Raw genomic sequence first — 26,923 nt, forward strand, 5'->3', positions numbered from 1 at the left:
AGGGAAGTACCGGGAGTGAATGGGGAGGGGCGGGAGCACCGGAGGGGGAGGAGCCTGTCTGGTCCCGCCCCCTTCCTGGTCACGTGCCGCCCCGGGGCGGACGCGGCCGTCGTCACGCGGGCGGGGCCGGAGCGGCGGCGGCGGCGGGATGGAGGAGGAGGGCGGCTACGGTCAGTGCGGGGCCGGGGGGCAGGGCGGGGATGGGGCCGCGCCGGGGGCAGCGCCCGGCGCCTCGAGGGCCCTGGGGTTCCCCACCAGGGCCGGGCTGCGACGGAGCGAGCGGCTGGGGCGGGTCCCGCCACTCCGGGCACGCAGCCCGTGTGGGGGGATCCGCGATCCACGGAGGGTCTCCGGCGGGGCGGGGCGGCTTTCCCGGCGGGCGGGAGTGTTTGGGCCGGGACCGGTGTCTGCGGGTGTGGCTGGGGCTCGGGGGCGGTGGGACCCGTGCCCGCAGGTGACAGGGCGGCCGAGGCCTTGGCGGCCCGGCCGGGCGGGGCCGCGCGAGGGGCCGTGGGGGAAGCGCCGGGAGGAAACCGGCACCGGGGTCCGCGGGGCGAGCGGCCGGGGCTGGCCCCCCCCGCAGCTTCGGTTCGCTGCCGGCACGGCCTCGGCCCTGCCCTGGGCTCAGCCCAGCGGCCCCGCACAGCCGGTGCTTTGCGTCCGCAGCCCGCGAGCTGCCTGCGGTGTGGGACCCGCTGCCAGGCCGGGAACCTGCTGCCCGCAGCGTGGGACCTGCTGCTCGCACGCCTTTCTTCTGCCGCTCGTGATTTGTGTTCAGCTGCTGCCTCCGGGCACTGCCCGAGTTCGGGCTCCACAGATCCACAGGCTTGTGTCGATGGTGTTTGTTGAACGTTTCACAAACCATGTCTGGTGGGCACGGGACTGCCTGGTGTGCTCCCAGGGCCCGCTCCTGGGATGGGCTGAGTATGGCGGGGCAGCTCAGGGGCTGCGGGTCGGCTCTCTCATGCAAGTGCAGATTTTTTCCCTGCTTTTCTCTATCCTCCATGCCCGCAGCGTGTTCTCTCCCAGTGCCAAAGAGCAGGACTGGGTGGGGAGGTGCTGCATGTGCCTCAGCCCTCTGAGGCAGGTTCCTGTGGGTTGACAGGTGGGTTTTCTTTGAGCAAGGACTTTGCTGAGCCGAAGGCTGGAGTGAGATCTGAAACCGAGGTTCTGATGCTGCAAGCTTTGCTGGTGTCTGCTCTTCCTGGGAGCTGAGCTTGCCTGGGTGCTGCCAGTGCCAGTGAAGACACTGCTGCCAGCAGAGCTGGCTCATGGGCCGCCTTCGGGCCTGCCACCGTTGTGCAAGGCAGCCGATTGGGAGGCTGCTGTTCCACCCCAGAAGTGACTGTGCTTGGCACTGGGGATCTTGCTGTACGAGATAAGGCGTGAGTGCCCAGCCCTGCTGGTGCGTGGCCTGGCACAGGCGTTGTCAGATGCAGCCCTTTAGCAGGAGAGTGCTTCCTGGAATTGCCTGGAAGATGTCCCGGGTCATTTGTCAGCATGAGAAAGTGCAGCACACTGCAGGGCTGCAGGATGAGTGGCATGGCCACCTCCACATCCCTAACACTCTCCCTGTTGTGGGGCCTCATGGTCTGCAATTCTCGCAACACCCTTGAGCTCTGTTGGTTTTGCAGAGGATGATCTGTGGAGGCCTCGGCATGGTGGGAGCCTGATGGGGAGGCTCTTGGTGGTGGGATTGTGCTGACGCCAGTGTCTGTCCCACGACACACAGTCCCTCTCCATCCGTCTGGCTTGGCAGAGAGCAAATCCCAGGGCAAGCAGCTGGCGGCACAGATGCGGGCTCCCCCAACTCCCGACAGGGCTTGGAGCTCCCACCCCCTCCCCAGCATCTCCCCACAGGGACAGCAGTGAGACCAAACCCATCCCTAGACCAGAGCTACCAAGCACAGAGGTGCGGGGGCAAATACCCGAGTCCCGGTGGGGCAGCAGTGTTGTGGGGAACAGGCCCACCTGATCCTGCCCCGCTGAGCTGCAGCTCTGGTGAGTGGCTGCGGGCAGCATGATCCTGGCCCAGCACCGTGTCCTTAGCTGGGCCCTGTCTCATATAGGCTCAGCCCCAGGGTGAGGGGGATTGGGCAGTACTGGTAATCCTGCAGCACCCGAGGGATTACTACTCGCTCTGGTGCAGGGGATTAAGGGATTTCTCTAAGCAGGGCTGATGCAGCCTCCTGCAAAGCAGCTTGTGCTGGGGGGGGGCTCACTGTCTGGGGCAGGATGGCCGGTGCCAGGAGGCGGGTGGGCTGCACGAGGTGTGGGAGGACCCCACAGGAGGGTGGGCTGTCAGGTCGCCTGCAGGGGGGGATTCCCCACCCGGGCATGAGCAGGGGTGGCATCAGGCTTGGAGAGCAGAGCCAGGGCCTGGGAGCAGTGGGGCTTGGGCAGCGTAGTGCTTGGCAAAGGCAATGAGCCAGTTCCTCTCCTGAGATACTCAGGAGTAGAGAACGATAAGCCACATTGCTGACACTCAGCAGTTACAGGTCAGGGACAAGCAGGGCCCGTGTGTCCCCAGGGGACTGTTTCAGCCCATCTGGGTGCTGTGCCATTGTGGTGAGGCCAGGGGGAAGCTGTTCTCCAGGGCCCTGCTTTCTGGTAGGCAGAGGATCAGGGCTGAGAGCCATGGTTAATGCAACCCCAGGGTGTCTGTAAACACCCCACCTCACCCAGGCTGCGTGTGAGGATCGAGCCGAGTGTCCAAATTGCTCAGTGTAGGAGGTGCTTCCTGTCCCTGCTTTAGGCCAGCCAGAACACCTATGGGTGCCCTTGCCACAGGGGCTTTCTCCAGATGCTGATCTTGGTTTCTCCAGATGCTGACCCAGGCCTCAGGCAGATGTTTGCCATACCACGTGCCTGGCTCAGTCCCTCATCCCCCCGGGCTCCTCTCGCCTGCCCTTGTGCCTCCCAGTGATGTGGCAACTACTGCTTCAGCCCCTGGGAAAGGGGAAGTGGTGCTGAAACCAGAAGGTCTGTCATGTCAGCAATGAGCAGCTGGCTGCCCTTGCAGCCTCAGGAGCTGCCCTTCTCATCCACCTTCCCTCCCATCTGCTCCAGGGACCAGGGGTCCTCTCCTGCCCCACACCCCCCTGCCTCCAAGGGCAGTTTGCTCCTGGGTGCCCTTCCCCACTGCCTGCCCAGCTCTGGTTTCTCCTAGCTCAGCATGTCCCAGTCCGTGCCGGCACAGGCAAGTGGAGGAGCTGGCTGGCTCCTGGCAGCCAGGCTGTCCACAGGACGCTGCCTCATGCCCCGACAGGCTCTGGGGTTTGTTACTCACAGCCATGCCCTGTGCTCGGGGATCGCCCCTGCTTTGAGGAAAAGAGCTGTTGGTCCGGTTTGGGTTCACTCAGTGCCCCTGGGGCTGGGGGATCGCAGGTGCAGTGGGGCTGGGAGGTAGGAGGGCTGCACCTTCCCCCCAACTGGCCCCTACACCAGGATCCTGGGACAGGACCAGGTTCCTGCTGCAGGAGCCCCCCAGCACCTCAGCAGAGCAGGAGATGCCTCCGTGCCACTGGGCCATGCCCAGAGCTCAGCCATCTCCTGGCATGGCTATGGGGCTGGCAGCAGGCGCAGCGGGCCTGCCTGTGCACGGCACACGGGGCAGGCTCAGCCTGTTGGGGCTGTACTGGGGCTGACGCCCAGGCCCTGCGCCCTACGAACGGGGGACACGGCAGCACCCCCGGCTCCCCATGCTTCTCCGGAGCTGCCTTGTCTCTCCCTGCACCTTCCTTCATGCAGCACTGGTTGCTACGCGACCGCCGGCTCCCGATGCTTAACGCTTTAATACGGAGGGATAAAACCGCGCTAAAAATACCCTGCTGCCAGCCCCCTGCGGGAGCAAGGGGGCTGTGAGGGGCAGGCAGCCTGGGGCGGGGGGGCTGCCAGGGACTTCCCAAACTCCTCATCCTCTAAGTGGCTTTGAGCCGCTGGCTGGAGTGTCGGGAGCAGAGCGTGCTGGTGTGCAGGGAGCAGCGAGGATTGGCTGGGCTGGCGCGTGGGCTCCTGCAGCTGGAGCTGCCCTGCCAGAGCCACCTTCCCCACCTCCAGCCAGAGCAGGGAGTCCTCTGGCTCCCCTGCCCACACCCTGCCTGTGGGTCCCAGCACTGGGGAGCGTGCCGCCGAGCCCCACAGCACCTGCCAGGCAACTGCCTGCCCCATTGGAGCTGGCAGTGTTTGGCGTGGGAACTTTGCAGCATGGGGACGGTCAGCGAGCTGTGTGCTTCCAGTTTCCAGGCCTTCCTTTGCCCCTCGGTGGCCACCAAGGCAGGTAGGTGCTTCTAGCCCTCCCCTCTGCTCACCGCAGGGTCCCCATCCCCCTAGCAGAGCAGTGCCCAGAGCTCTGGCTCCATATGGCTCCTGCCGGCAGCGGCACAGAGGCTTCTTGCCGCCTCCTTCCCCCACGCACCACTGGGCTCCACAGGCTCCGGCAGCTGCCAGCGCTGAACCCTGGCAGGACAGCTGGACACTGGACTGCCTCACCTGGCATTGCCCTGCACCGGTGCCAGATGCAATGGTGGGAGGGGGGTTTGCTCAGGAGCCTGGTGTGTTGGTGGCAGGTCCTGCCCTGGCCCCTTGCCCTCCTGCCCTGGGGGATGCGTGGCACTCGGCCACCCTTGCCAGTGCAGGGGCAGCTCATGCCGACACTCTCCAAACCAACATCTGTGCAAGGCAGCCCAGAGCCCACGGCATGGGGACTACTGGTGTGGGCTGGCCAGGGACTCTGCCTGAGCATGGGGCTGAGGGTGGCTGTGCTGTGGGGCACAGGGGTGCAAGACCTCCGGCCAGCCCTGCAGCAGTGGGCTCTGTTCTGCCTGGGGACTGGCACTGGGAACAGTGTGGAGAGCAAGCACGGTGCCTGCCCGATGGCATCCCCAGCACCTGCTTGGTGCATGTGGCTGTGCCAGACTTGGTGCTTACCTGGCCACACCGTGGGCCAGTGCTCTGTGCTCGTGAGGATGTGAGAACCTAGAGCTGCCAGGAGCCTGGAGCTGTCAGGGAGCGAGGCAGTGGCTGTGGACATGGATTTCCTGCCAGGTCTGGGGAGCACAGGTGAAGATTAGGGCTGCCTCGAAGCAGGACAAAGGCCCTGGCTGGCTTTGGGTGCAGGGCCCAGCTGCCTGGGAGGGTCTTTCCTGGAGCCACCTGTCCCTGAACCCTTCTTTTGCTGCACCTCGGCGGTCGGTGGGGAAGGACGGGGCTGACGCAACCCAGGATGCGCTGGCTGCATGGTGAAAACAGGATGTGGTCTGCTGAGACGGGTAGGAAGTTTCTGGGGGCCCCATGGGTCCCTCGGGTGTGGGGTGTGGCAGAGAGGGCAGCAGTGCCCCACCTTGTCCCCCTGATCTGCCCAAACCCGGTGCCATTGCCCCTCGGCACGGCCCGGCGCGGGGGTGGCTGGTGGGAGGGCTGGGAGCGCTGCAGCGTGGCGCTGGGCAGGAGGGCCAGGCGAGGCTTCCCAAGCCCTCCCTCCCCTGGCTCCTGAGCCGGCGTTACAGTGCTGCTTCTCCATCTCGTGCTGCTGAGCAGGATTTAGCTGAGTCAAGACAACTGAGGCTCACACAGCATCCCCAGGGACAGGGACGTGCTGGGGGTTTGCGCCTGCTGCAGGCACAGCCCCGTGGGCCCCAGACTATGCTGTGCAGTGGTCCCATACAGAGCAGTGGTGTCCTACAGGGACCCCAGAGCAAGGGGTGAGACAGTGGGGAGCAACCTGCTGTGGGCACCAGCATGATTCCTGGCCCTGCTTCTGGTCCCTATTCTGATCCTATCTAGCCCCATGAGCTGCCATGGTCTTGGAGGACAGCAGGCACCAGTGGTCCTACCCACGACCTTCCTGGTCCTGCCTGGGGCTTGGTCTTTACAGCCTGGACAGGACCTAGACCTGCAGCCAGTAGACTTGTGGCTGGTGGAGCAGGACTGGGGGTCTGCTGGGGTGAGGGCCCCAACAGGTGGAGGTGATCCTGACATTGCCACAGCAAGTCCCAAGTGTTCTGGGCAGCCCCCAAGGAGAGAAGGGCTGGGCCAGCCCCTGGTGCTGCCTGGCTAGGACCCCAACACATCATATCCCTGATCCCAGGACAGGATGGGGAGCAGGACCCTGGCTTCCCTGTTCCCCTGCCAAGCTGTGAGCAGAGAAGCTGAGACACTGTCAGCTCCAGCCTCGCCACAGCAGGAACAGGGTGTTGGTGGTGCTGGCTCCCGGCAAGGCCGGGATGACGCCCAGCCAGCCCCGGAGCTCATTGGCCCAGCAAGGCCCTGAGTCACCCCAGGAAGCACCGGGGCGGGCAGGTGTCCGCGCCCCAAACCGGCAGCACCTCTCCGGAGCTGCAGGCAGTGTGGGCGCAACCAGCGGAGCTGGTGGAGGTGGCTGGCCAGGATGGTGCTCAGGGCAGGGGGCAGCGGTGAGCCTGGCATAGGGAGGCTGGTGGGGCAGGATGAGGGGGGTGTGGGCAGGTGGCATCTGGGGAGCTGGGGGCAAGTGTGGCCTCTGTGTGTGATGGGGGGCTTTGCTGTGGGTATGCTTGGAGGGGGAATTTGCTGCTCCTGCTCCCAGCTGCTGCAGGCACCAACCACCCTGGAGCCTGGGACGAGACAAGTCCTGCCTGTGCCCCTTGCTGTTCTGCTGCAGTGAGCAGGGTCCTTGGGCTCTGCTGTCAGCAGCAGGAGCTGCAGGAGCCCCCTGGGGCTGGGGAGAGCAGTGCTATCCCCTGTGTCTCTGCAGCCCTAGGCAAGGCTCTCTGAGCCCTTGGGAGCTGTCAGGACTCTGCTCTGTGCTGTGGGGCAGGATCTGGCAAAGCCGGGGAAGGGTTCACACCCTCTTCCTTCCCCAGTAAAGATTTTGCGTCTGGGGTTTCTCTTCCTCTGGCTGCTGCTGACATGGCTGGGCCGGTGTCACGAGTGCTTGTCCTCAGCACAGGAGGGGGAGGGACCTTCCAGGACTCTGGTATGGACCTGCTGGACTCCTCTGCCCCGCAGCCCCTCAATCTGTGCCAGTGCCTGCCCCCAGGCAGGAGAGTCCTGCAGCCCAGGGATTGAGATGTTTTGTGTCTGGCAAGGTGCCGAGGATGGAGCTGGGCCCTCCCACGGCAAGCCTGGGCTCACCAGGTGCCTTGGGCACCTGGCGGGAGGGGCTGAGTGCCCGCCAGAACAGCACTGGGGTGCACAAAGGGGGTTTCAATGTATCGATAAGGCGAGGCCTCTGGGGTTTTAACTGTAAATAACTTAATCTCGTGCCACGGGCTGGGTTGTCTAGTTTGTGCTTCCAAGGGTCAGAGGCCGAGAACGCTGGGAAGTGTTGCCCTGGTGTCTGGAGGGATGGTGTTGCGAGCCGCCGCCGCCAGCCTTGGCAGTGGGGAATTTTTGGGAAGGAGGAAGCTCGTCAGAAAGCCTGAGCTGAGCCGAGGAAGTGCTGAGTTCAGAGATTCGGTTTGCTTGGTCACACACGGCTCCCACGGAGGAGGCAGTGGCTTGGGGCGGAACAATGCGCGGTTGAGGACGGTGCCGGTCCAAAGGCACGAGTTGTCCCTGGGCACGGGGCAGGCGGCCGCGCTGGAGGCGCTCCGGGTGAGCCCGGGCTGGTGGCAGTCGTGGCCTGGAGACCACAGCGGCACAGGGGGCTGGTGCGGCACGGAGCGGGGATGTGCGGGGCAGGGAGGGCGGTGGCAGCCGCGCCAGACCCAGCACCCCCGGGCAGGAGGCGGCGCGAGGGCTGAGCCGGCGGGCGCTGCTGCCGCCTCCCGCGGGGCCGGCGCTGGGACAGACGGTGCTTGGGTGTTCTCGCCGGTGACCTTGGCGTGTGTGCAGGGGAGCTGCTGGGACCTGCAGGCAGGCAGCGCCGCTGGAGGAGCGGGTGACCTTGGGGACGGGAGGGAACAGGAATGGGGTGCTGTGTGGCTGTGGAGCGGGAGGTCACGCGCTGGAGAGCACTAGGAATGTCTTGGCTCCAGAGCAAGGGGGTGTATGTGGTGGCCCTGGGCTTGAGTCTCAAGGATTGTGTTGCGGACAGGGTGCTTGGCTCCCGTGGGGTGACAGGGAGGTGTAGATGTCACAGCACGCAGGCAAGGTTTGTCCCGAGGGTGCGCCAGCTCCAGGCCCTGGCTTGGAAGGTCAGATCCAGCACTGAGGGGGCTGCAAGGAGGGTCAGGAGCTGGTGTTTTCCAAGGCTGGCATGGTACAGCAGAGCTCCATGGGGCTTCAGGTCCGTGTGGAGCCACCCAGCTATGGCATGAGCTTGGACAGGCACTGACACCAGCCCAACTGGGGCAGAGCAGAGTTAAATGGGACTCAGCAGGAGGAGGAATGCTGGAGCCAGTCCAGGAGCTGTGCTGGTCCTCGCTGCCGGCCACCATGGGCTGAATCAGCAGGAACCAGCAGTGCCCGGCTCCCCCGCTGCCCAGAGGGATGATACCCTGGCACTCACATTCCTCACGTGCCATTGGTGCCACTTGGCCATGGCCAGGGGCACTGCTCACTAGCCTGGCTCTTCTGGGCATCCAGCAGCTCTATGTCCCAGCTTCTGATGGTCTCCAGGCCACTGGCTGGGAGCCTGGTGGGGATAATTCCCATGGCCATGCATGCCAATCTGACCATGTCTGTATCTCTCTTCAGTGCCCAGTGACCTGACCCCAGAGGAGTGCCAGGAGCTGGAGAACATCCGCCGCCGCAAGCAGGAGCTGCTGGCTGACATACAGGTGTGATGCTGAGGGCCACTGGCATGCACTGTGCCCCTGTCCTGGGCATAGCAGTCTCCTGCTCGGGGCAGTCCCCTGGGAGGCAGGGGACAATCTCCCTGCTGGCATCACTGGGCAGAGTCCCTGCAGCCTCATCCAAGGTCTCTCAACCTGCTGCTGGGAAGGGTGGCCTGGGTTACATAGAGGCTGCCCTGGCCAGGGTGCAGAGCCCCAGACCTGCAGAGCCCCTGCAGGAGCAGGGTCATGGGTTGGATTTGTGCTCCTGTCCCCTTTCCCCATCAGTCCTCCTCTCCTCATGGGAGCTCTCATGGACTTTCTGGGGCAGAGGATTGGAGGGTGAGCTGGGCCTGTGGAGCCAATGCCAGCAGCTGCTGCAGGGGGCAGTGATCTGCTGCCCGATGGCCCTGTCCTCAGGGCTGGGGAGGGGGTCCCAGCAGGGGATATGGGCCCAGGCTGGCACAGCTTTTTCTTGCACCCCACAGAGGCCCAGGGCTGAGCTTGTGCCAGCTCCTGGCACCCAGGGCACCACAGTGTGTCTTGGTGCCAGCCCCTCCCTGGCACAGGCAGGGACCATGTCTCTGGGCCAGGCCACAGTGCCTGCAAGGTCAGTGCTCATCTGGGACACTCGTCAGTCACGTCCCTGATTAAGGCAGCAGAGGCTAATTACATCCATATGCTAGGCATGATCTAAGGGGATTAGGGGGTAATTTTGTTAACCTCTGAATCTCTTCCTTCCTGCACGCTGGGAACATGGCAATGCTGGAGGGGGATTAGCAGCGGGGTGCAGCCAGCCCCCTCTGCCAGTGCCCCCTGAGCTGATTCAGCCCCAGGGCAGCACTCAGGGTGGGAAGAAGGGAATGGCTACTCCTGGGAGAATGGCCACTCCTGGAGGAATGGTCCCAGGGCTACCATCAGTTCTGGGGGGTTTGGAAGGGAGGGAGTTGCCTCTTGTCTCAGAATCCTCTCTCCCCTCAGCGACTAAAAGATGAGATAGCAGAAGTTACGAATGAGATTGAGAACTTGGGCTCCACAGAGGAGAGGTGAGTGTCTGTGGCAGCCCAGGGCCTGTGCTCTGAGCCCCCCTTGGGAGGGGGGCTGTGTGGGAGCTGTGGGCAGCTGGGTACTGCAGCCCCATCCCGTGGGTGCTTGTGGCTTTCCCAGACACTCTGGATTCTTTGGAGCTGTAGCAGGATCCCAGTCTGAACTGCTGCTCCAAAGGTCTGTTTTTCCAAGCCTCAGCCCCTCTGTCTGGCCACAGCAACTGCCGGACTTTGTTATTCTGAGCTGGCTCAGGCAGTGCCGGCCTGGGATTAGGGGGTCCCAGCAGCCAACAGGAGCTGAGGCCCAGCGTCGTTTCCAATCACCCACTGGGGCATGAAGGCTGTCACCCTCACGCCAGCCCCGCTGTGGCCTGAAGGCTGCTCTCCCCTGAGCACTCAGCTTGCCCTGTTCTCCCCCTGTGCAGAGATGACCTCCCGGGGTGCTGTGCCCCACACCCCTCCTCTGGGGGGGAGGGGGTGTCCCCCTGGTCGGTGCCCATGGCCCCGTGCAGCCCTGTGCCACGGAGCCGTGTGCTGGTTCAGCGCAGGGGCTGGCCCGATCCGGCTGCTCGGCTCTGTTTGGTCCAGGCTGACCCCTCCCCACAGTGCTCTGCCCAAGGGGCGAGGGGGTGGGCAGGGGGAAGCCAGGTCCCTCCTGGGTGCTCAGAGCTCCTTTGTCTTGCAGGAAAAACATGCAGAGGAACAAGCAGGTGGCGATGGGCAGGAAGAAGTTCAACATGGATCCCAAGAAGGTGCAGCAGGCGGGCTGGGCAGGGACCAGGGCAGCAGGCTCCCAGGGGCCGCATGCAGGGGGCATTTCCCAGCCCATCTGGGGCTGTGCTGGGCTCTGCCACCCCGCAGTCAGGCACCTGGTCACCAGGCCCAGGGCAGGGGCTGGGAAGGCAGTGGGCAGACTGGTGGGGTCAGCAGCAAACCCCAGAGCTGCCTCTTGCACCACTGCAGGGCATCCAGTTCCTGATTGAAAATGACCTACTGAAGAACACCTGCGAGGATATTGCTCAGTTCCTGTACAAGGGAGAGGGCCTCAACAAGACGGCCATCGGGGACTACCTGGGCGAGAGGTACACTGGCCTGGGGTGTCTCGGGTCTGCCCTGGGCTCTCAGCACCTGAGGGATGTGATGCTGCAGCTCTTTGGGCTCCCAGGGCAGCTGTTGGGGGGTACACGGGGGGGCTGTTCAGTCTGTGGCTGGCACTTGCCAGATGCCAGCATGTGCACGCCAGCCCAGGATTCCAGCCGAGGGGTAGCTGCAAGCTTCCCCCACAAATGAGCAGAGTCTGGAGCGGGGCAGGGAGACTTGGGGCCACTCGGCAGTCACAGGACTTGCTGATCATGCATCCCTCGTGCTCTGGCTTTGTTCCCACAGGGATGAGTTCAACATCCAAGTCCTGCATGCCTTCGTGGAGCTGCACGAGTTCACTGACCTTAACCTCGTGCAGGCCCTGCGGTGAGCAAAGGGGGCTGGGAGCTGAGCTGTGTGCCCTCAGGGGGTCCTGGCGGGGGCTGTAGCTTTATGAGGATGGCAGGAGGGTGTCTGGAGCACCGGAAGCAGCACAAGGCCTTGCTCTTTGCAGGCAGTTCCTGTGGAGCTTCCGGCTGCCCGGGGAGGCACAGAAGATCGACCGGATGATGGAGGCCTTCGCCCAGCGGTACTGCCAGTGCAACCCTGGCGTCTTCCAGTCCACAGGTGAGCGCCGGCCCCGGCCCCCCTCCGCAGCCCTCCTGCCTCACACTGACTTTCCCCTATGCCCCTGTAGACACCTGCTATGTGCTCTCCTTTGCTATCATCATGCTGAACACCAGCCTGCACAACCCCAATGTCAAGGACAAGCCCACGGCAGAGCGCTTCATTGCCATGAACCGTGGCATCAACGATGGGGGGGACCTACCTGAGGAGCTGCTCCGGGTGAGCGCCAGGGCCAAGAGGGGCCGGGGCTGGGCTGCAGTGCTGGGTGCAGCAGAGCTGACACTGTGTCACTCTACCAGAATCTCTATGAGAGCATCAAGAACGAACCCTTCAAAATCCCAGAGGACGACGGCAATGACCTGACCCACACGTTCTTCAACCCTGACCGGGAGGGCTGGCTCCTGAAGCTAGGTGAGTGCTGGCAGCCCGGAGGAACTGGGCTGCGGGTGTGATGGCCCTGGGCTGTGTGCACCTCATCTGCTGGCCTGGCTTCTTGGAGCTTGGCCCTGCAGAGGGGCAAGAGGCTGCTGATGGGGACACAACCCCCATGGGGAAGGCATCCATATGTCCAGCAGCTCTCCATCTTCCCTGCACTGAGTGGCAGGAGCAGACTCAGAGCTGATGAGGCCCTGCCGTGTGGCAGGGTGGGTGTCCCAGAGGATTCTGCCTCTAGGTTGGGCAAAACCCAGGGTGCAGAGCTGGTACCGGAGTCAGAGCACGGAGACCGTGAGGCCCTTCTTGTCACCATGTCACAGCAGGGCCCTGTCAGAGCAGACCCCCAGGAGCGAGCGGCGAGCTGCCCCAGGCTGCGTGCGTCCCCCCTCCATGCCACAGCCCGGTCCCTTCCTCCCCTCCCCACAGCATTATCACCTCTGCATCCTGGCTCCACATGCAGGCAGTGTGCATGGCATCCTCGCTGCACAGCCCGGCTGGCCAGCCCGCCTCGTGCCCTGGCTCCTGTGGCTTCTCTCGGCAGCACTGGGGAATCCTCTGCCTGGGTTAAGTGAGGGGGTGTGGCAGGGTGATGGCAGGAGCAGGATCTGGTGGGGGTTTTTCCCCATGGCTCTTGCTGGGGTCAGGCCTGTGTCCTCTCACTGGGTTTTTTCTTCCTTTTGTCACCCCCTCAGCATGACAGATCTTAAACCCCTGCTGTGCCCCGACTGGTGCAGAGCCTAGTCCTGTGGCTGAGCAAGGGCCATCTGCCCCCCATCTCTGGGGCAGGGGGATGTAGGGAACAGCCCCAGACCTGCTTCTCCTGGCCCCAGGCAAGCCCAGCGCCTGGCAGGTTAGCCCCCGCTGCTGTTGAGGCTGTGGGTGCTGGGACAGCAGAGCAGCTGTGGGCCGCAGTCCAGCTGCTGCAGCTCAGCCCCCTCATAGGGTAGGGAGGCACCCCAGGGAGGCCATGGTGGGGAGCAACCAGGCCCTGTGTCCCCCCAGCCAAGGAGATCCATCCCACAGAGCCACAGCGAGCCAGGGCAGGTTGCCCCCGTGGCGGAGCTGCCGGCGCGGCCCTTCACAGCTTCCCTGCTGCAGCCCTGCCCCACTGACCCGCGTGGGGCGATGGGGGGTTCTTTGGGGTTTCCTCTTTTTTTTTTTTCTTCCTTTTTTTTTTAATTTTCTTTTCTCCCTCATTTGTATGTTTCCATGATTTTGGCTCTTCCTTTCCTTGCCCCCAACTCCAGGAGGTACGTACCCCTCTCCCTGCTCTGCTCACGCTGCTGGAGCTTTGTTTCCTTTTCGTTTTTAATTGCTGGTGATTAGTCTCATTGCTGCTGCTGCTAACAACCCGCACCGCCCCGGGGACCTCACCTGCCGAGGGGACAGCCCCGCTCCTGATGCTGCCAGGGCAGGGGTGCAGGTACCGGCCCTGCCGATGCTGAGTGCTCCCCGAGGCCCCCGGGCCCCCCGCTGCCCCAGTGCACCCCACGGCCCGGGGACGGACAGGCAGGGACGGACAGATGGGGCTGCAGCCGCTGGGCCGCCCGCTGCCCTGTGCTTTGCTGTGTTTGCAGGCAGCTCAGCCCAGTCTTTGCCTCGGGGGTCACGAGGGATGAGGGATGGGTTTGTGATGTCTTTATAAGGGACCCCAGCCCATGCATAGGGGGTCGGGGGTGCTGAGCACCTGGAGCTGGATGGGAGCAGGCAGGAGCCGTCCATGTGGTGCCCTGTGCTGTGCCGGGGCCCGTGGCACTCCCCGTGCTGTGTGCTGGTGCTGCCCTGGCTCCACCACCTGCAGCCCCGAGGTGCTTGGTGTGTCAGTGCTCCCCGGGACTGCCCTGGCCCTCAGTCCTGTACGGCTCTGCAGACCCAAGATCCTGGGCTCCTCCTGTGCTCTCCGTGCCGCAGGACCCTGCCCTGGCATGTGGCCTCTTGCCACCTGCAGCCCCTGGAGAAATGGTCTCCCTGGGGAAGGCTGGAAAGGGTACAGCCCCAGGTTTTGGGGTAGGCCTGGCTGGAGAGAGACAGAGGGGCATTCTGTAGGACATGCTGGCCTCTGCCTGGCTCTTGACAGGGACTGTGGTGGGTGCCCAGCTGGCATGGGGGAGAGGGGAGGCACCAGGGTGGGGGAGATGGACACCTGGGCAACTCAGCCTGGGTGCTTGTACCATGCTGGCACATCTGGCACTGCTGCCATGTCCAGAGCATGCTGGCATGGTGGAGGGGGAGCCGAGCCTGGGGGTGAGTGGTTCCTGAGCCCAGAGAATGGCTTCTCCCTGTGGTGCCAGTTGTGAAACTCCCTCCGACCACAAGTCTGCATGGCCTTGGGCTCGGGCCTTGCCCCGGCACCGGGCTGTGCTGGCTGGGACGCAGTGGGATGGTGGTTGGTGTGAAAGTCCTCATGTCTCCCCGGGAGCTGCCTGGCTGCAGCACCCTCTGGCCACACTCAATCCTTGTTTTGGATGGAAGCGGGCGCAGCGCTCCCAGCCCGGCCCCCCCAGCACCCTCCACCTCCATCCTCATCCGTCTGCTTCCCGCTCCTGCTCGTGCCCTGCCCGGCGCTGCCTGCCTGGCTCTGCTTGCGCCGGGTGCTTCTCTGTGTGTGTCCGTGTGGGCTCCAGCTCTGCCGTAGCCTCCGTGTGCCGCGCGCCCCGGCTGTGCCACGGCTGCGCCCAACCTGCCCCTCTCTGCTCCCAGGAGGCAGGGTGAAGACATGGAAGCGGCGCTGGTTCATCCTGACTGACAACTGCCTTTACTACTTCGAGTACACAACAGTGAGTGCCCTTTGCTCTGGGGGTGCTGGGCCCGGGCAGGGCGCTGCATCCAGCCTGCGCAGCACGCGTCGGGTATAGCATCCGGCACTTGCCTCCTGCCATGGTAGGGTGCTGGTGGCTGGCGGCTCAGGCCAGTCAGCACCAGGCTGCACAGGGGAATGTTGGGAGAAGGGTGTTTTGAGCATTCAGCCCTGCCTTGGGGGAACATGGGGGGTTCAGAGGGGTCCAGCTTGCAGCTAAAGCCTCTGCTTGGCCCCACCAGGATAAAGAGCCCCGTGGCATCATCCCCCTGGAGAATCTGAGCATCCGTGAGGTGGAGGACTCCAAGAAGCCTGTGAGTGCCATGGCAGGGTCCCCTGGGATGGGAAGGGTAGCCCTGGTGCTTGGGTTGGGGCAGGGAGAGCTGGGAGGTACTGCAGTTCTGGAGAGATTACCTCAGGAGACACAGGAGGACCCGCCAGCTGTTGCTGCCTCCACCATCACAGCAGCCAGGGCAGACCTGGGGACAGTCACTGCAGTGTCCAGGGGTGGTGGCAGGGCACAGCTGGGGGGCGTGGGGTAGCAGTCACAGGGTGTCCATCCCTCCCTGCTGCTTGGGGGGGCTGTGCCAGGGGAACCTGCAGTCTCACTGCTCTGCCTCGTCCCACCCAGCATGGGGCCCCCTTTGGAAGCAGGGGCTGCCTCTGAAGGGTCTCCTTCCTCCCAGAACTGCTTTGAGCTCTACATCCCCGACAACAAGGACCAGGTGATCAAGGCCTGCAAGACGGAGGCAGATGGACGGGTGGTGGAGGGGAACCACACGGTGTACCGCATCTCGGCCCCTACGCCTGAGGAGAAGGAGGAGTGGATCAAGTGCATCAAGTGAGTGCAGGGAGGAGCGGGCAGCACAGAGCTGGGCAGGGGCACAGCACAGACCTGACCTGCTGTGCTTGAGCTCAGCAGCCCTTCCCAGGACGCCCTGCAAGGATAGGGTTTCCCAGGGGCACAAAGGGACTTGCCTGAGGCCCTGCCTGGCAGGACAGACCCCATCCTGCAGCAGTTTTTGCCTGGCTGTGTGGTTAACACAGCTCCTTGTTCCCCTCGCCAGGGCAGCCATCAGTCGGGACCCTTTCTACGAGATGCTGGCCGCCCGGAAGAAGAAGGTGTCCTCCACCAAGAGACATTAACCAGCTCCGCTGGCCCTGCAAAGCCAGCGTGCCCCTGGCAGCCTGAGTATCTCACCTCCCGGAGGGCTGCAGGGGCCCAGGACCCAGCTTCAGCTTCACAGTTTCTTTACCATGGGGGGCACAAGCATCCCGGTGGCCCTTGTCATCTCCAGGACAGCATGGAGCTGGGACACAGAACCCCTGCACACAGGGAGCCCTGTCCTGCCCTGGGCTCAGTGGCAGGATGGGGAGTGTGGCGTGCATGTGCTGTCCTGCCCTCCACGGGCACCATCCCTGCCCCGACTCCCTCAAGTGTGCAGCCACACATGCTGCCAGGACCCCCCAGCACCCACGTGCTGAAGCACTTGGGTGTCCTGTTGGGAAGGTGGATGGCTGGATGATGGAAGGTTAACTGCTGGTGGTTTTGGGGTGCTGCGGGCACCAGCAAGAAGAGCAGCAGCCGAAGGGGGGCCCAGTTGTGGCACAACTCCTGGCCCTCGTTGTAGCGGGTCTGGATCTGTCCTGGATGTCCCCACGCTGCTGCCTTGGATCCTCCCAGCTGTGCCCTGCACCCGGGACAGCCCCATGGGCACAGGAAGGGTTGAGGGGCAGGGAGTTGTCACCATCACGGTGTGCAGTGGTGCCACATGGGGCACAGACGTTCTTGCCTAGCTGTGGGGTGCTGGAGCTCGGATGAGGTCTCTGGTCCAGCAGCACTGGGTGGCATTGCCCCGGGCATGTCCCTTCAATGCTATGGAGGCTGTGCCAGGTGTGGTCATTGTCTCCTCAAGCACGAGTCCTCATTCCTGAGCAGGTGGTGGGATGTGTCTGAAGCCTGGGCCAGGGACAGCTGCTGCTGAGGGGTCCGGCCGGGCTGGGGGCTGCAGCCCCCCTGCCTCTGCCTTGCAAACACCTGTGTCTTGTCCTGTTCCCCCAGCCACTGTGCTAGGTCTGGAGAGGCACCTGGATCAGTATTAGTCTATTTATCAGAGGTGTAAATACTGCTGTATAGTTTTCTCCTTTTAGATTATTTTGTATGTCGGGTTGTTCTGTGCAGAGGCCTCTCCAGAGGGTGAGGGATGGCAGGATTTTTTTATTCTAACATTTGTTTTGTTTTGTTTTGCCACGGCCTTGTAAACTAGTGCTGAGGGTCTGCAGCAAATAAACACCAAACGGTGCTCAGCCTTGGGCTCCGGTGCTCTGTGTGCGGCTCAGGATGGGCAGGAGCCCCCAGCCCCTGGCTTTCTGGCCAGGCTGATGCTGCTCGGGACTGGCACTGAGCTCAGCTGTGCAGGGAGGCAGCTGCCCACCCGCAGGGCCCTGGGGACTGGTCTGTGCAGCATTGGCCCCCTGGCTGCACAGCAGCACACACCACACTGGTGTGAGGGGCCTGGGACAAGGGGGGGTGGGGGGGGGGGCATCCCCCAAGTACCCACATCTCCCCACACACGCTTTTTTGGCAGCTGGACCATGGGGGGTTGTGCAAACAGCCCTCACTGAGGGGACATGGGCAGGGATTGGGGGGGTCACGGCAGCCCTGCAGGTCTGAGGCAGTTGACTGCAGCTGTTGCTGGTGTCGGTTGGGGCTGGTGCTGGTGTCGGTTGGGGCTGGTGCTGGTGTCGGTTGGGCTGCAGACGGTGGCTGGAGGCAGTTGAAGGACTGAGGGTGCAGCAGGGCAGGGGAGAGGTAGAGCCAGGCAGGGATGGGCAGAACTGGGGGGCAATGGAGGTGGGGATAGGGGTGGTGGGGCCAAGGATGGGGCCAGCTGGGGGTGATAGAGCCGGGGGGATGATGGGGCCAGGCAGGGACGGGTCCAGCAGCTCCCCGCAAGGCTGCAGCGTGCAGGGGGAGGTGAGGGGCATGTGGAGGGTTTGGGGTGCAGGGAGTGCACAGCTCCCGGCGAGCAGGGCTTTGCTGGCCCCCACCAGGCGCGAGGGAGCCACGGCTGAGCCCAGCGCTGCAGGATGGCAGCCGCACCGGACGAGCGCCACCGCTTCCTGGAGAGCTTCGCCACGCAGCTGCTGCGGGTCCGGCCCGACAAGTGGAGCGAGTTTATGGGCAGCGATGAGGCTGCTGACAAGCTGGACACGTTCTTCAAGCAGCAGGACGTGGTGGAGCTGGTGCTGGGGTTGAACCCTGCTGGGCAGCTCCTGCCATCCAACCACTTCCCAGCTGCCCTCAAGGGCAAGGGCATCTACTTTGTGAAGAAGAAGAAGGAGAACATCACCCGGGAGAACTATCAGAGCGGGCTGCTGGTGGGAGACATCAGCCCCTCACCAGTGGAGCAGCTCATCACTGTGGTAGATGAGGTAGGTTACCCACAGAGTAAGCTAAAATCAATTAATAGAATAAAAATTGCTGTGGGTGCCGGCCCTGGCTCTGCAGTGGCTTCAGCTGCTCACCCTGCTGTGCTGGTGGGTGACTGATCTCCACCAGGACATGGAGCTGGGTGAAGGTCACAAGCCCAGCTTTCTCCCTGGCCCCAGCTGAATCGCTTCCTCCCTGTGGTTTTAAAACTCAGCGTAATTCCCCCCTCCCTGTGCTGGGAAATGTCTGCGTGGATTTCCCTCAAACTTCCCATAACTGCTCCCACACTGGGGACTGCCTGCCCAAAGCACCCGAGAGCTGAGTCAGGCCCCAGGAGCTCCTGCAATCCCAGCTCCGCGGTGCCAGGGGCTCCTGCTCTTGCACTGGCTCCTGGCCCCGCTGGGTGCCCTTTCTGCACCACTCCCAGCTCATGAGAGCTGGAAACACACCACAGGGTGGGAGGACTCCTGGGTGTGCTGAGGAGAAAAACATCAGCCAGCACACAACCCGGCCCTCTCCTCCAGGTCATCTCCCCCCTGCTCCTGAGTGAAGAGAATGTAGAGGGCTGGCCCAGGGTGGTGGTGGAAGACATTACACAACAAGTACACCAGCTGAAGAATGAGATGTTCGTGATGGGTGGGAAGATGCAGGGGAAGATTCTTCTCCCGTTGCCAGAGCACCTGGACCAGGATATCCCCAGCAGTGTCCTGCACTGGTGGGTGCTGCCAGCACCGCTCGGCGGAGCAAAGCATGGCAGGGGCTTGGGGCAGCACAAGCCACTCTGGGAGGGATGGGAGCTGGGACATGTGCTCAGTCCCTAGGCATGGCTGTCCCTCAGGAGCAGCGCAGCTTTGAGAGGCTCACAACAGGCTAGCACAAGTGGCCACAAGAGGGGCACTGGGCTCCTCCTGGGTGGCTCAGGGTCAGCCCTGGTGCTGGAGCGTGACCTTCTGCCTTTCAGCTCATCAGGGCCTGTGGGCAGCTCAGCGCTGCACGACATCGAGACCACCATCATGGAGTGGTCCCACCAGATCAGAGACATCCTGAGCAAGGACTCAGTGCAGCCACTCCTGGAGGGGCAGTACCCCCTGCCAAAGACCGAGTTTGAGTTCTGGCACACCAGGACCCTCACCCTGCAGTGCATCAATGACCAGGTACCACCTTAGCCAGCAGGCGCATGCTCTGGTGCTAAGCCCTGGTGCTGAGTCTGTCACCTCTTCCCCGCCAGCTGCTCCTGCCCCGAGTGACAGCGCTGGCCAAGGCACTGGAGAAGGCTGACAGCTGCTACTGGCAGGTGCTCCAGAGCACGTTCAGGGACGTCAGTGCTGGTAAGGCCCCAAGTGCTGCGGCGAGAGCTGCCTCTTGCTCATCTCTGAGGCTGCACCATCCCTGACACTGAATCTTGCCCCTGGCCCAGGCCTGGAGGAAGCCAAGGATATCAGCCTCCACCTGCAACCGCTCCAGATCCTGCTGGAAGACGCGGAGCAAGTAGATTACTTTGAGGTAAGTTATACGTGGCTGAATCCCCATGATGCTGGTGCGGCCTCAGCCTGGCTCTGCCCGACCCTCATTATGGAGCCATGGCCCAGCACAGACTCTGCTCCCACAGCTGCAGCCCTACTTGGAGCAGATACTGTGCACCATCCGTCTCCTCCGGACTCACTGCCAGTACTACAGCTCGCCCTCCCATGTCCTCATCATCCTGCAGGAGATCTGCAACCTCCTCATGGACATGGTAGAGCCCTGGGGCTGGCAGGAGCACCCTCCCTCCAGCCACCCCCTCTGTGGGAGCTTTGGAGGGAGGGACACACAGAGCAGTATGAAGTGACAAAGGGACACCTCAGCCAGGGGCAGAGCAGAGCTCCCCCATAGGGCTGAATAGAGTTGGGCAGGGGGGGCTGCAGGCCCCCAGTGAGCCCGAGGGGCCAGAGGGTGGATGGGGCAGGAGTTGCCCCTGAGCTCCCCTCTGCCCACCGCCCCTGCCTGCATCTTCCTGTCCTAGACCTGTAGCTTCCTGACACCTGAGAATGTGATGAAGGGGCTGCAAGGAGACATTGAGGACACCTTCATGACAATTAGACTGGCCATTTCCACCATAGAGAAGCTCTTTGAGTCCTACAACACTTACTGCTCCAACCTGCTGCCCACACTGTTCCCGGTGGGTGCAGGGGATGGTGTGGGTCTGTCTGGCCCTGTCCTCACTAGCTCCACTGGCTGATGGCCCCTTTCCACCTCAGGAGGAGCCACAGCTCTCCGAGATCCCCCCTGCTCTTGCCTTCAAGAGAATGGACCCCTTCTTCCAAAGGCTCAAGACCATCGAGGTGACAACCTGTCATTTTGGGGCAGGGTTCATGTGGGCTCCCCCTGCCCTAGGGATGCTGGGGCTTGGCACCCAGAGGAGACAGGTGAGGTGATGGTTTATACTCTCCAGGAGCTGTACGAGACAGCAATTGAGTTTCAGAAGCTGGAGAAGACAGAGCTGGGAGGAGTGAGAGGAAACATCCTTGGGAGCCAAGTGTTTCAAATCTATGAGGAGGTCTCTGGACTCATCAAGGCTTTTGCTGATTGCAAATACGATCCCTTAGATCCCAAAGAAGAGGTGAGTGAATGATGGTATGAAGGTGTAGTTATTTGTTAAAGAAAAAAATACAGTCACTTGCCAGAACACACTGCAGGAGCTGCGTGTAAAGCTGTCCCATGGCACCAGGTGTGATCTCCTCAGGGCAGGCCACAGGGCTTGGAGCCATCCAGGTTCAGCATATTCTTCAGGAATCATTTGGAAGCGGCTATGCCAGCTTAAATTGTTTTGTTTTTACTGGCAGCAATGGAACAAAGACTTCGCAGAGTTCCAGAAGAAGATGCAAGACGTGTACAGGTGGCTGGCCACAATCTTCTGCCAAGGCTTTCATGGCTGCAACTGCCTGACAGCTGCTCTGAAGGTACATGTCCCCTCCAGCTCAATAGGACCTGCCCATGGGCACAGGCTGTCCTTGCCTGAGCACTGGAGGCCGGCAGCAGCCACCCACCTGGGAGTGACCATGGGGCTGTCCCCGGGCTGTCCCAGTGATGGAGCACAGCAGCCATCGCCTGCTTCTCCTGCAGCTGGTGCACATGTTCGGCTCCCTGCTGGAGCAGCCTTTGATAAAGGCTGAGGTTTCCCCCTGTTACTCAGCCATGCTGGGAATGTTCAGCGCCGAGCTGGAGAACACGAAGGTGCTGTATGAGGCCCAGGCACAGAGCAAGGAGGGCTTGATCACCAGCAAAAACATGCCACCAGTGGCTGGGCAGCTGAAGTGGGCTCTGGACCTGCAGCAGCAGCTGCAGGTGCTACACAAGGACTTGTTCGCCATCGACCACCCGTACGTGCAGGTCACCCATCACCCCACAGGGACACTGGGTGGCAGCTGGGGCAGGTCCCTCCCTGTGCCCCACTGTGGCAGCTGCTTCTTTACCGTTGCCTGGCAGGGTGATGCTCAGTGCTGAAGCAAAACTGGTGTCCGGGAAGTACGAGGAGCTGCTGGGCCTGCTGCGAGGGTACCGCCAAGACGTCTATGAGGAGTGGGCACGGGGGGCTGGCCAGGACTGCCACTTCAGCCTGGAGCAGCCCCTCATCTGCAGGGACCCTGAGTCTTCCCTCCTCAGTGTCAACTTCAGCCAAGAGGTCGGTGCCCTGCAGGGCCCCACAGCAATCCCTCACCAGGATGTAACAACTGTCCCAAAGGCTGAGGTGAGATGTTTTGGGTTTGACTAACAAGCCTTTTCTCTCACAGCTTGTCGCCGTTCTTCGGGAGATGAAGTACTTGCACTTCCAGCAGCAGCAGGATATCCCAGACAGTGCTGAGAGCCTCTTTGCTCAAAATGAGACTTTCCAAAACTTTGTGGACAACCTGGAGCTCATTGTTGGCTGGTACAATAAGGTAGGTTGCAAAGGGAAGACAACCTGGCTGCTTTTCCGTGTCCAGACTGGGGAGCCCCCAGGGCAGATGCTCTTATGAAATAGATCCTGGAAGCCTGGGGGGTTTTGGGGTACACTCTGCACATCACTGGTGCCCTGGGTGCCTGCTGGTCCTGTGGCTGAGCCAAGCTGCCATCACCACCACACTGACCATCTCCCACCTGTCAGTGCAGGGGGGACCCCATTCCTCTGTAAATCCAGTGCCCAGTACACATGTCTCATCTGGAGAGGGGTACCCCCCAGCCCTCACCAGGGACATCCCAACCCCCAGGTGAAGCAGAAGCTGCTGCCGGTGGAGCTGCCACTGGTGGCAGAGGAGCTGGATGCCGTGGACAGCCGGCTGGTCAGTGCTGAGAGCACCCTCTTTTGGCACCACGAAGGTACAAACCCACCCATGGCTGCCTCGGCCCAGAGTTCCCCTTTATGCCTTTCAGGAGGCTCCTGACACTGTCCCACCTGGTGCCTGCCCACAGGTCCCCACAACCATCACTGGGGAGTGAGGGGGTGGCAGGGTCCCCCCCCCAGGGCAGTGGCCCCCAAGTGTCCCCACCACGGCTCCTTGGAGGCATCTATGTAACCTGTTAAGCTGTTTCCTCCCAGGGGTCATGGAATACATCCAGGAGATGAGAGAGATCTTGCACGATTTGCAGACCAGGGTCCAGAAAACCAAGTTAAACACGAAAAGTATCACCCAGCTGCTGGAGGTAGCTTTTGCTGGTGCTTGACAAGGGCCTTCCCAAGAAGCCTCCTGTGGAGATTTGCCCTTCCCCAACACAGTGGAGCAGCCCCATCATCTCCTCCCTGCAGGAATGCTCAGCAGCTCCCATATTTGAAAGGAAGGACAAGAAGGAGACAGCGCTCCTGGACCTGGAGAAGAAAGCAAACACCTTAGACAAGCGCTACGCTGCCATCAGGGACACAGGTGTAAAGATCCACAAGATGGTCGAGGTGAGACGTGTCCCAGGGTGCTCCATTTGCAGCTGAATTGTCAGGGATGGTGTCTGGCCCTGCCCCAACTCCTGAGCTGTCCCCTCGCTGACCTCGCCCTGCTGGCCTCTGCTACAATGAGGCTCCAAGGAAGATCCATAAAAACCAACCCTAGAAACCTGTTGTCCTCCCAGGAGAGGCTTCAGCTGCAGCTTCTGCTGTCATTGAGCTGGGAAAAGGGAAGAATTTGGGATCTGAGAGACCGCCAGGCAGGACAAACCCACAGGGGCCACAAGCAGGGACTCAGTGCTAGGAGCTGGTACGTTTGGATATTTATTGACAGGTATTAGTTGAGGTTTTTTCTGCTTGCAGGAGAACGCAGATCTGTTTAAGGCTGATACATCATCACAGATGTGGCTGGATTATGTGGGATACTTAGATGGAATTGTGCTGGATAGATTCTTCAATCTCATCCAAATATCTCTGAAGCTGCTGCTCACCAACATGGACCCTGAGGTAGGTCCACATTTGGTGTTTGGTGGCCAAATGTGTGCATCTCAGTGCTTCCTGGCACACCTGAGCGCCAGAGAAGCACGGGAGGCTGGGGACTGGGGGGATGCAGGCTGTAGAGACCCACATGGGGCACTGACCTGTTTCAGGCCACTGTAGCCCCGTTGTTCGAGGTGCACATGGGGCTGCATGATGGTAGAGTGCAGTTCCGTCCCTCACTGGAGGTGACAGAAGATGACAGCTTCTTGAAGCTGATGGAGAGCTTGCTTCAGGATATCTTCGGGGCCGCAGCATGTGTGCCTCGGCTGCTGGAGGGGAAACTCAGCTACAAGGTTGGTCTGTGGCTGCTGGCATCTCCCTGCTCAGCTGGAGGTGGGCAAGGATGCCTGGTCCCCCAAGCCAGTTCCCACAAGCTTGACCTGTCCCTTCAGATCACCCTGGAGGACCACAAGGATCTGAGCAGGATGCGGGAGGAGGTGGTGACACTGGTGGTCAATGCCATGGCAAAAGGCAGTGAGTTCAGTGCCAGCTTTGATGAGCAAGCTGACCTGTGGCTGCAGGACCCCCAGGAGTTCCTGCAGCAATTCCTCACCTTGGGCAGTGAACCCAGCCCCGAGGAGCTGGAGCCACCTCCAGGGGAGCCCCTGGCCCCTGGGATGCCATCCCTTCAGCTCTTTCAGGAGGAGGTATGTGTCAGGTGCTGGGGATGCCCAGAAAAACCTGGGGTGCCTGGGGAGGTTTTGGCTGCAGGCTGTGACCAGCTGCCCCCCCCCAGATCGACATGTGTGAGGAGCTGCGCAAGGAGGTGTTGGGGTTTGCCAACATCGAGGTGTTTGATGGGTGGCTGCAGAGCGACTGCCGCCCCTTCAAGCAGGCGCTGCTGGCTGCCATCCAGCAACGGAGCCTGGTGCTGCGCCAGCACCTGGCCAACCACGTCACCACCAGGTAGGAGCCTGGCATGGGGACACGCCGGTGGCACCGCAGCGCACCGGGGGGGAGCTGTCCTGGGGCGCGGGGGAAGCTGCTGGGGACTCCTGCAGCAGGGTGTCCCGGGGGGCTGTGCCCGGCAGAGCAAGCCTGGAATGAGCCCCAGGTGAGCACGGGGTGTGAGCCCAGCCAGGGATGCCCAGCGAGGGCTGTCACTTTCTTCCCAGCCTTCAGGAGTTGAAGAGTTTCATCCAAGAGGCAAATGCCAGCTTGAGTAAATCACTGGAGGAGGGAGACTACGACGGGCTGGTGGAAGTGATAGGCTACCTGGTGCAGGTCAAGGAGAGGAAAGCGACAACTGACACCATGTTTGAGCCCCTGAAGGAGACGATTGCCCTGCTCAGCACTTATGGAGAGGACATGCCAGAGGAGATCCACCAGCAGCTCCAGGTGAGCTGCTTGGAGTGCAGGGGTCTAGACACAGGGTCTCTGAGGCCAGGCATCTGATGCCATGTGCTGTTGGCTGCAGGAGCTCCCGGAGCACTGGGATGGCACCAAGAAGCTCTCCCGGCGTGCCAGGCAGATGGTGGCACCCCTGCAAGCCATCGAGGTCAACATCATCCACCAGAAGTGCCAGGATCTTGAGGTACCTTCCCTGGGACTTGGGGATGGGATGGGTGTGGGCCAGCAGCTTCCTGGTGGCTTCAGGAAGACCCCACTGCCCTCTCAGCTGCCCTCCTGAGCTTGCCCTCCCCCACAGATCCGACAGCACACCTTTCGGGAGCAGTTCCGGAAAAAAGCCCCTTTTTCCTATAGTGACCCAACTCCCTACAAGTCCTTGAACAAGGTAAGGAAGCGGAGGACACCAGTGCTCCACTGTCCCCACTGTCCAGTCACCCCTGGCCTCAGGGGCACTGCTGCACAGGGGGCTGGACAGGGGCAGCCAATGCAGCTCTAAGCCTGACAGGGAGGGTCTGAACCTGCAACTCTCCCGTCCTCACAGCGCTGCAGCAGGGACGGATCCATCGCTGGGGTAGGAGACATGTCCCTGGGACACCGTCCCCTTCTGAGACCTTTTCTTTTTCTCTGGCCAGCAACAGAAGGGCATCGCCGCCATGGAGAGCGAGATGGGCGCCCTGTCGAAGTCAGCTGCGCTGTTCGAGGTGTCGGTCCCTGAATACACGCAGCTCAAAGCCTGCCACAGGGAGGTGCGCCTGCTGAAGGCCCTCTGGGACATGATCATCCTGGTACGTGCCAATGGGGAGGGCAGGAGGAGGCTGGAGCACCAGGATGTGCACCGCGGGCTCTGGGGTGTGCTAGGCTGGTCCTCCCAGTGTTGGAGCTCCTGAGGCTGTGATGAGCTGCCTGGGGGCTGCAGATGGTGGCTGCTGGTCCCATCTGTGGTTGGGAGCAGTGACCAGAGCCCTGGGCTCGGTGCTGGCCCCTGGGCACCTGGCACAGGCCCTTCACATGGGCACCCAGCACCAGCTGGACACTGCCAGAGAAAGGTGCAAAGCTGTTGTAGCTCCTCTAGGAGTCTCAGTGCCATGAGGGGTGGGATGAGACACAGGACAGTCTTCACAGTGGTAGAGCAGGTCTGCTTTTTAATATATATTATATATATATATATATATATAAAAGCAACATCTTTACCAACACTCCTCTAACTTTGGTACAGAAGTAGGGTATAAAAACCACCTCCATTATAAGACCAGCAGTTATAAGCAGTAACACCTGGATGCAACAGGTGTGCATGTGTGGGAGGCACAGCAGATGCACAGGCTGTGAGGTGCTGGGGATGCTGTTCTTCACCCTGAGCAGGAACGCTGCTGCTGATTGTGAAAATGTATTCCCCAATTCAGGTTAACACGACCATTGATGACTGGAAGACCACCAGGTGGAAGGATATCAACGTCGAGCAGATGGATATCGATTGTAAGAAAATTGTTAAAGACATCTGGAGCTTGGATAAGGAGACAAGAAGCTGGGACGCGTTCTCAGGGCTGGACAGCAGCATGAAGAACATGATCACGTCCCTGCGCGCTGTGAACGAGCTGCAGAACCCGGCTGTCAGGGAACGGCACTGGCAGGAGCTCATGCAGGCAACCAAGGTGCTCCCAGCCCTCCTGCTCTTCTTTGGCTCCAACTCCTGGCCCAGGAGGCTCCTGAGATTTGCATCCATCATGCAATCTGTTTTAAAAGCTGTTGATATGGAAATATTTGTGTAGTGCCTTTAGTCATGGGTGTTAATGGGCTCGTTTGGGCCAGCCACTGGGCTGCCTCTCCGCAGAGGGCAGTCCATGTCCTGATAGTGATGGTTTGTGCTGCAGGTGAAGTTCACCATGTCTGAGGACACAACCCTTGCAGATCTGCTGCAGCTGAACCTGCACAACTTTGAGGATGAGGTTCATGACATCGTGGACAAAGCCATGAAAGAGTTGGGGATGGAGAAGGTGAGTGAGGGTCAGTTCCTACCCTGCTTTGCTGAGT

General features: G+C 61.8%; 2 protein-coding genes across 6 annotated transcripts in view; both read left to right on the forward strand.

Moving 5' to 3' along the window:
- The first annotated feature begins 129 nt into the window (after positions 1-129).
- CYTH1 (cytohesin 1) lies at positions 130-16,988 on the forward strand. Of its 5 annotated transcripts, none has more exons than XM_051634988.1 (13): positions 130-170; positions 8,620-8,702; positions 9,678-9,742; positions 10,428-10,494; positions 10,706-10,824; positions 11,129-11,209; positions 11,337-11,449; positions 11,520-11,668; positions 11,749-11,860; positions 14,585-14,661; positions 14,924-14,995; positions 15,368-15,522; positions 15,749-16,988. In XM_051634988.1, exons 1-13 carry the CDS (start codon positions 149-151, stop codon positions 15,825-15,827), a joined length of 1,194 nt encoding a protein of 397 aa, XP_051490948.1. In that variant the 5' UTR covers positions 130-148; the 3' UTR covers positions 15,828-16,988. The 5 variants fall into 5 exon arrangements, with proteins under 5 accessions (XP_051490948.1, XP_051490950.1, XP_051490947.1 ...); XM_051634987.1 differs by lacking the exon at positions 130-170 and adding an exon at positions 4,169-4,279; XM_051634992.1 differs by lacking the exon at positions 130-170 and adding an exon at positions 7,466-7,575 and having other exon boundaries at positions 11,749-11,861; positions 14,583-14,661.
- Positions 16,989-17,771: 783 nt separating this feature from the next.
- Positions 17,772-26,923, forward strand: part of DNAH17 (dynein axonemal heavy chain 17) — a 32,504-nt gene continuing 23,352 nt past the window's right edge. The window contains exons 1-26 of the mRNA XM_051634712.1: positions 17,772-18,116; positions 18,639-18,829; positions 19,076-19,268; positions 19,343-19,442; positions 19,532-19,617; positions 19,724-19,849; positions 20,117-20,272; positions 20,352-20,435; positions 20,525-20,713; positions 20,937-21,053; positions 21,217-21,473; positions 21,580-21,775; positions 21,885-22,031; positions 22,341-22,449; positions 22,670-22,773; positions 22,877-23,017; positions 23,369-23,512; positions 23,656-23,838; positions 23,938-24,192; positions 24,282-24,451; positions 24,661-24,883; positions 24,963-25,079; positions 25,194-25,280; positions 25,528-25,680; positions 26,296-26,544; positions 26,764-26,886. Coding sequence (XP_051490672.1) covers positions 17,772-18,116; positions 18,639-18,829; positions 19,076-19,268; positions 19,343-19,442; positions 19,532-19,617; positions 19,724-19,849; positions 20,117-20,272; positions 20,352-20,435; positions 20,525-20,713; positions 20,937-21,053; positions 21,217-21,473; positions 21,580-21,775; positions 21,885-22,031; positions 22,341-22,449; positions 22,670-22,773; positions 22,877-23,017; positions 23,369-23,512; positions 23,656-23,838; positions 23,938-24,192; positions 24,282-24,451; positions 24,661-24,883; positions 24,963-25,079; positions 25,194-25,280; positions 25,528-25,680; positions 26,296-26,544; positions 26,764-26,886 — 4,245 coding nt within the window. The remainder of the gene's footprint in view (positions 18,117-18,638; positions 18,830-19,075; positions 19,269-19,342; positions 19,443-19,531; positions 19,618-19,723; positions 19,850-20,116; positions 20,273-20,351; positions 20,436-20,524; positions 20,714-20,936; positions 21,054-21,216; positions 21,474-21,579; positions 21,776-21,884; positions 22,032-22,340; positions 22,450-22,669; positions 22,774-22,876; positions 23,018-23,368; positions 23,513-23,655; positions 23,839-23,937; positions 24,193-24,281; positions 24,452-24,660; positions 24,884-24,962; positions 25,080-25,193; positions 25,281-25,527; positions 25,681-26,295; positions 26,545-26,763; positions 26,887-26,923) is intronic.

Source organism: Apus apus, chromosome 17 (assembly GCF_020740795.1).
Source record: "Apus apus isolate bApuApu2 chromosome 17, bApuApu2.pri.cur, whole genome shotgun sequence".
NCBI classification, from domain to species: Eukaryota; Metazoa; Chordata; class Aves; order Apodiformes; family Apodidae; genus Apus; species Apus apus.

Bases quoted from the DNA above. Each gene is read 5' to 3' on its own strand.
- CYTH1 (XM_051634987.1), top strand. From the start codon at position 4,207: ATGGGGACGGTCAGCGAGCTGTGTGCTTCCAGTTTCCAGGCCTTCCTT. The intron at 11,210-11,336 runs GTGAGCAAAGGG...TGCTCTTTGCAG, and splicing joins AACCTCGTGCAGGCCCTGCG to GCAGTTCCTGTGGAGCTTCC. The intron at 14,662-14,923 runs GTGAGTGCCCTT...TGGCCCCACCAG, and splicing joins ACTACTTCGAGTACACAACA to GATAAAGAGCCCCGTGGCAT.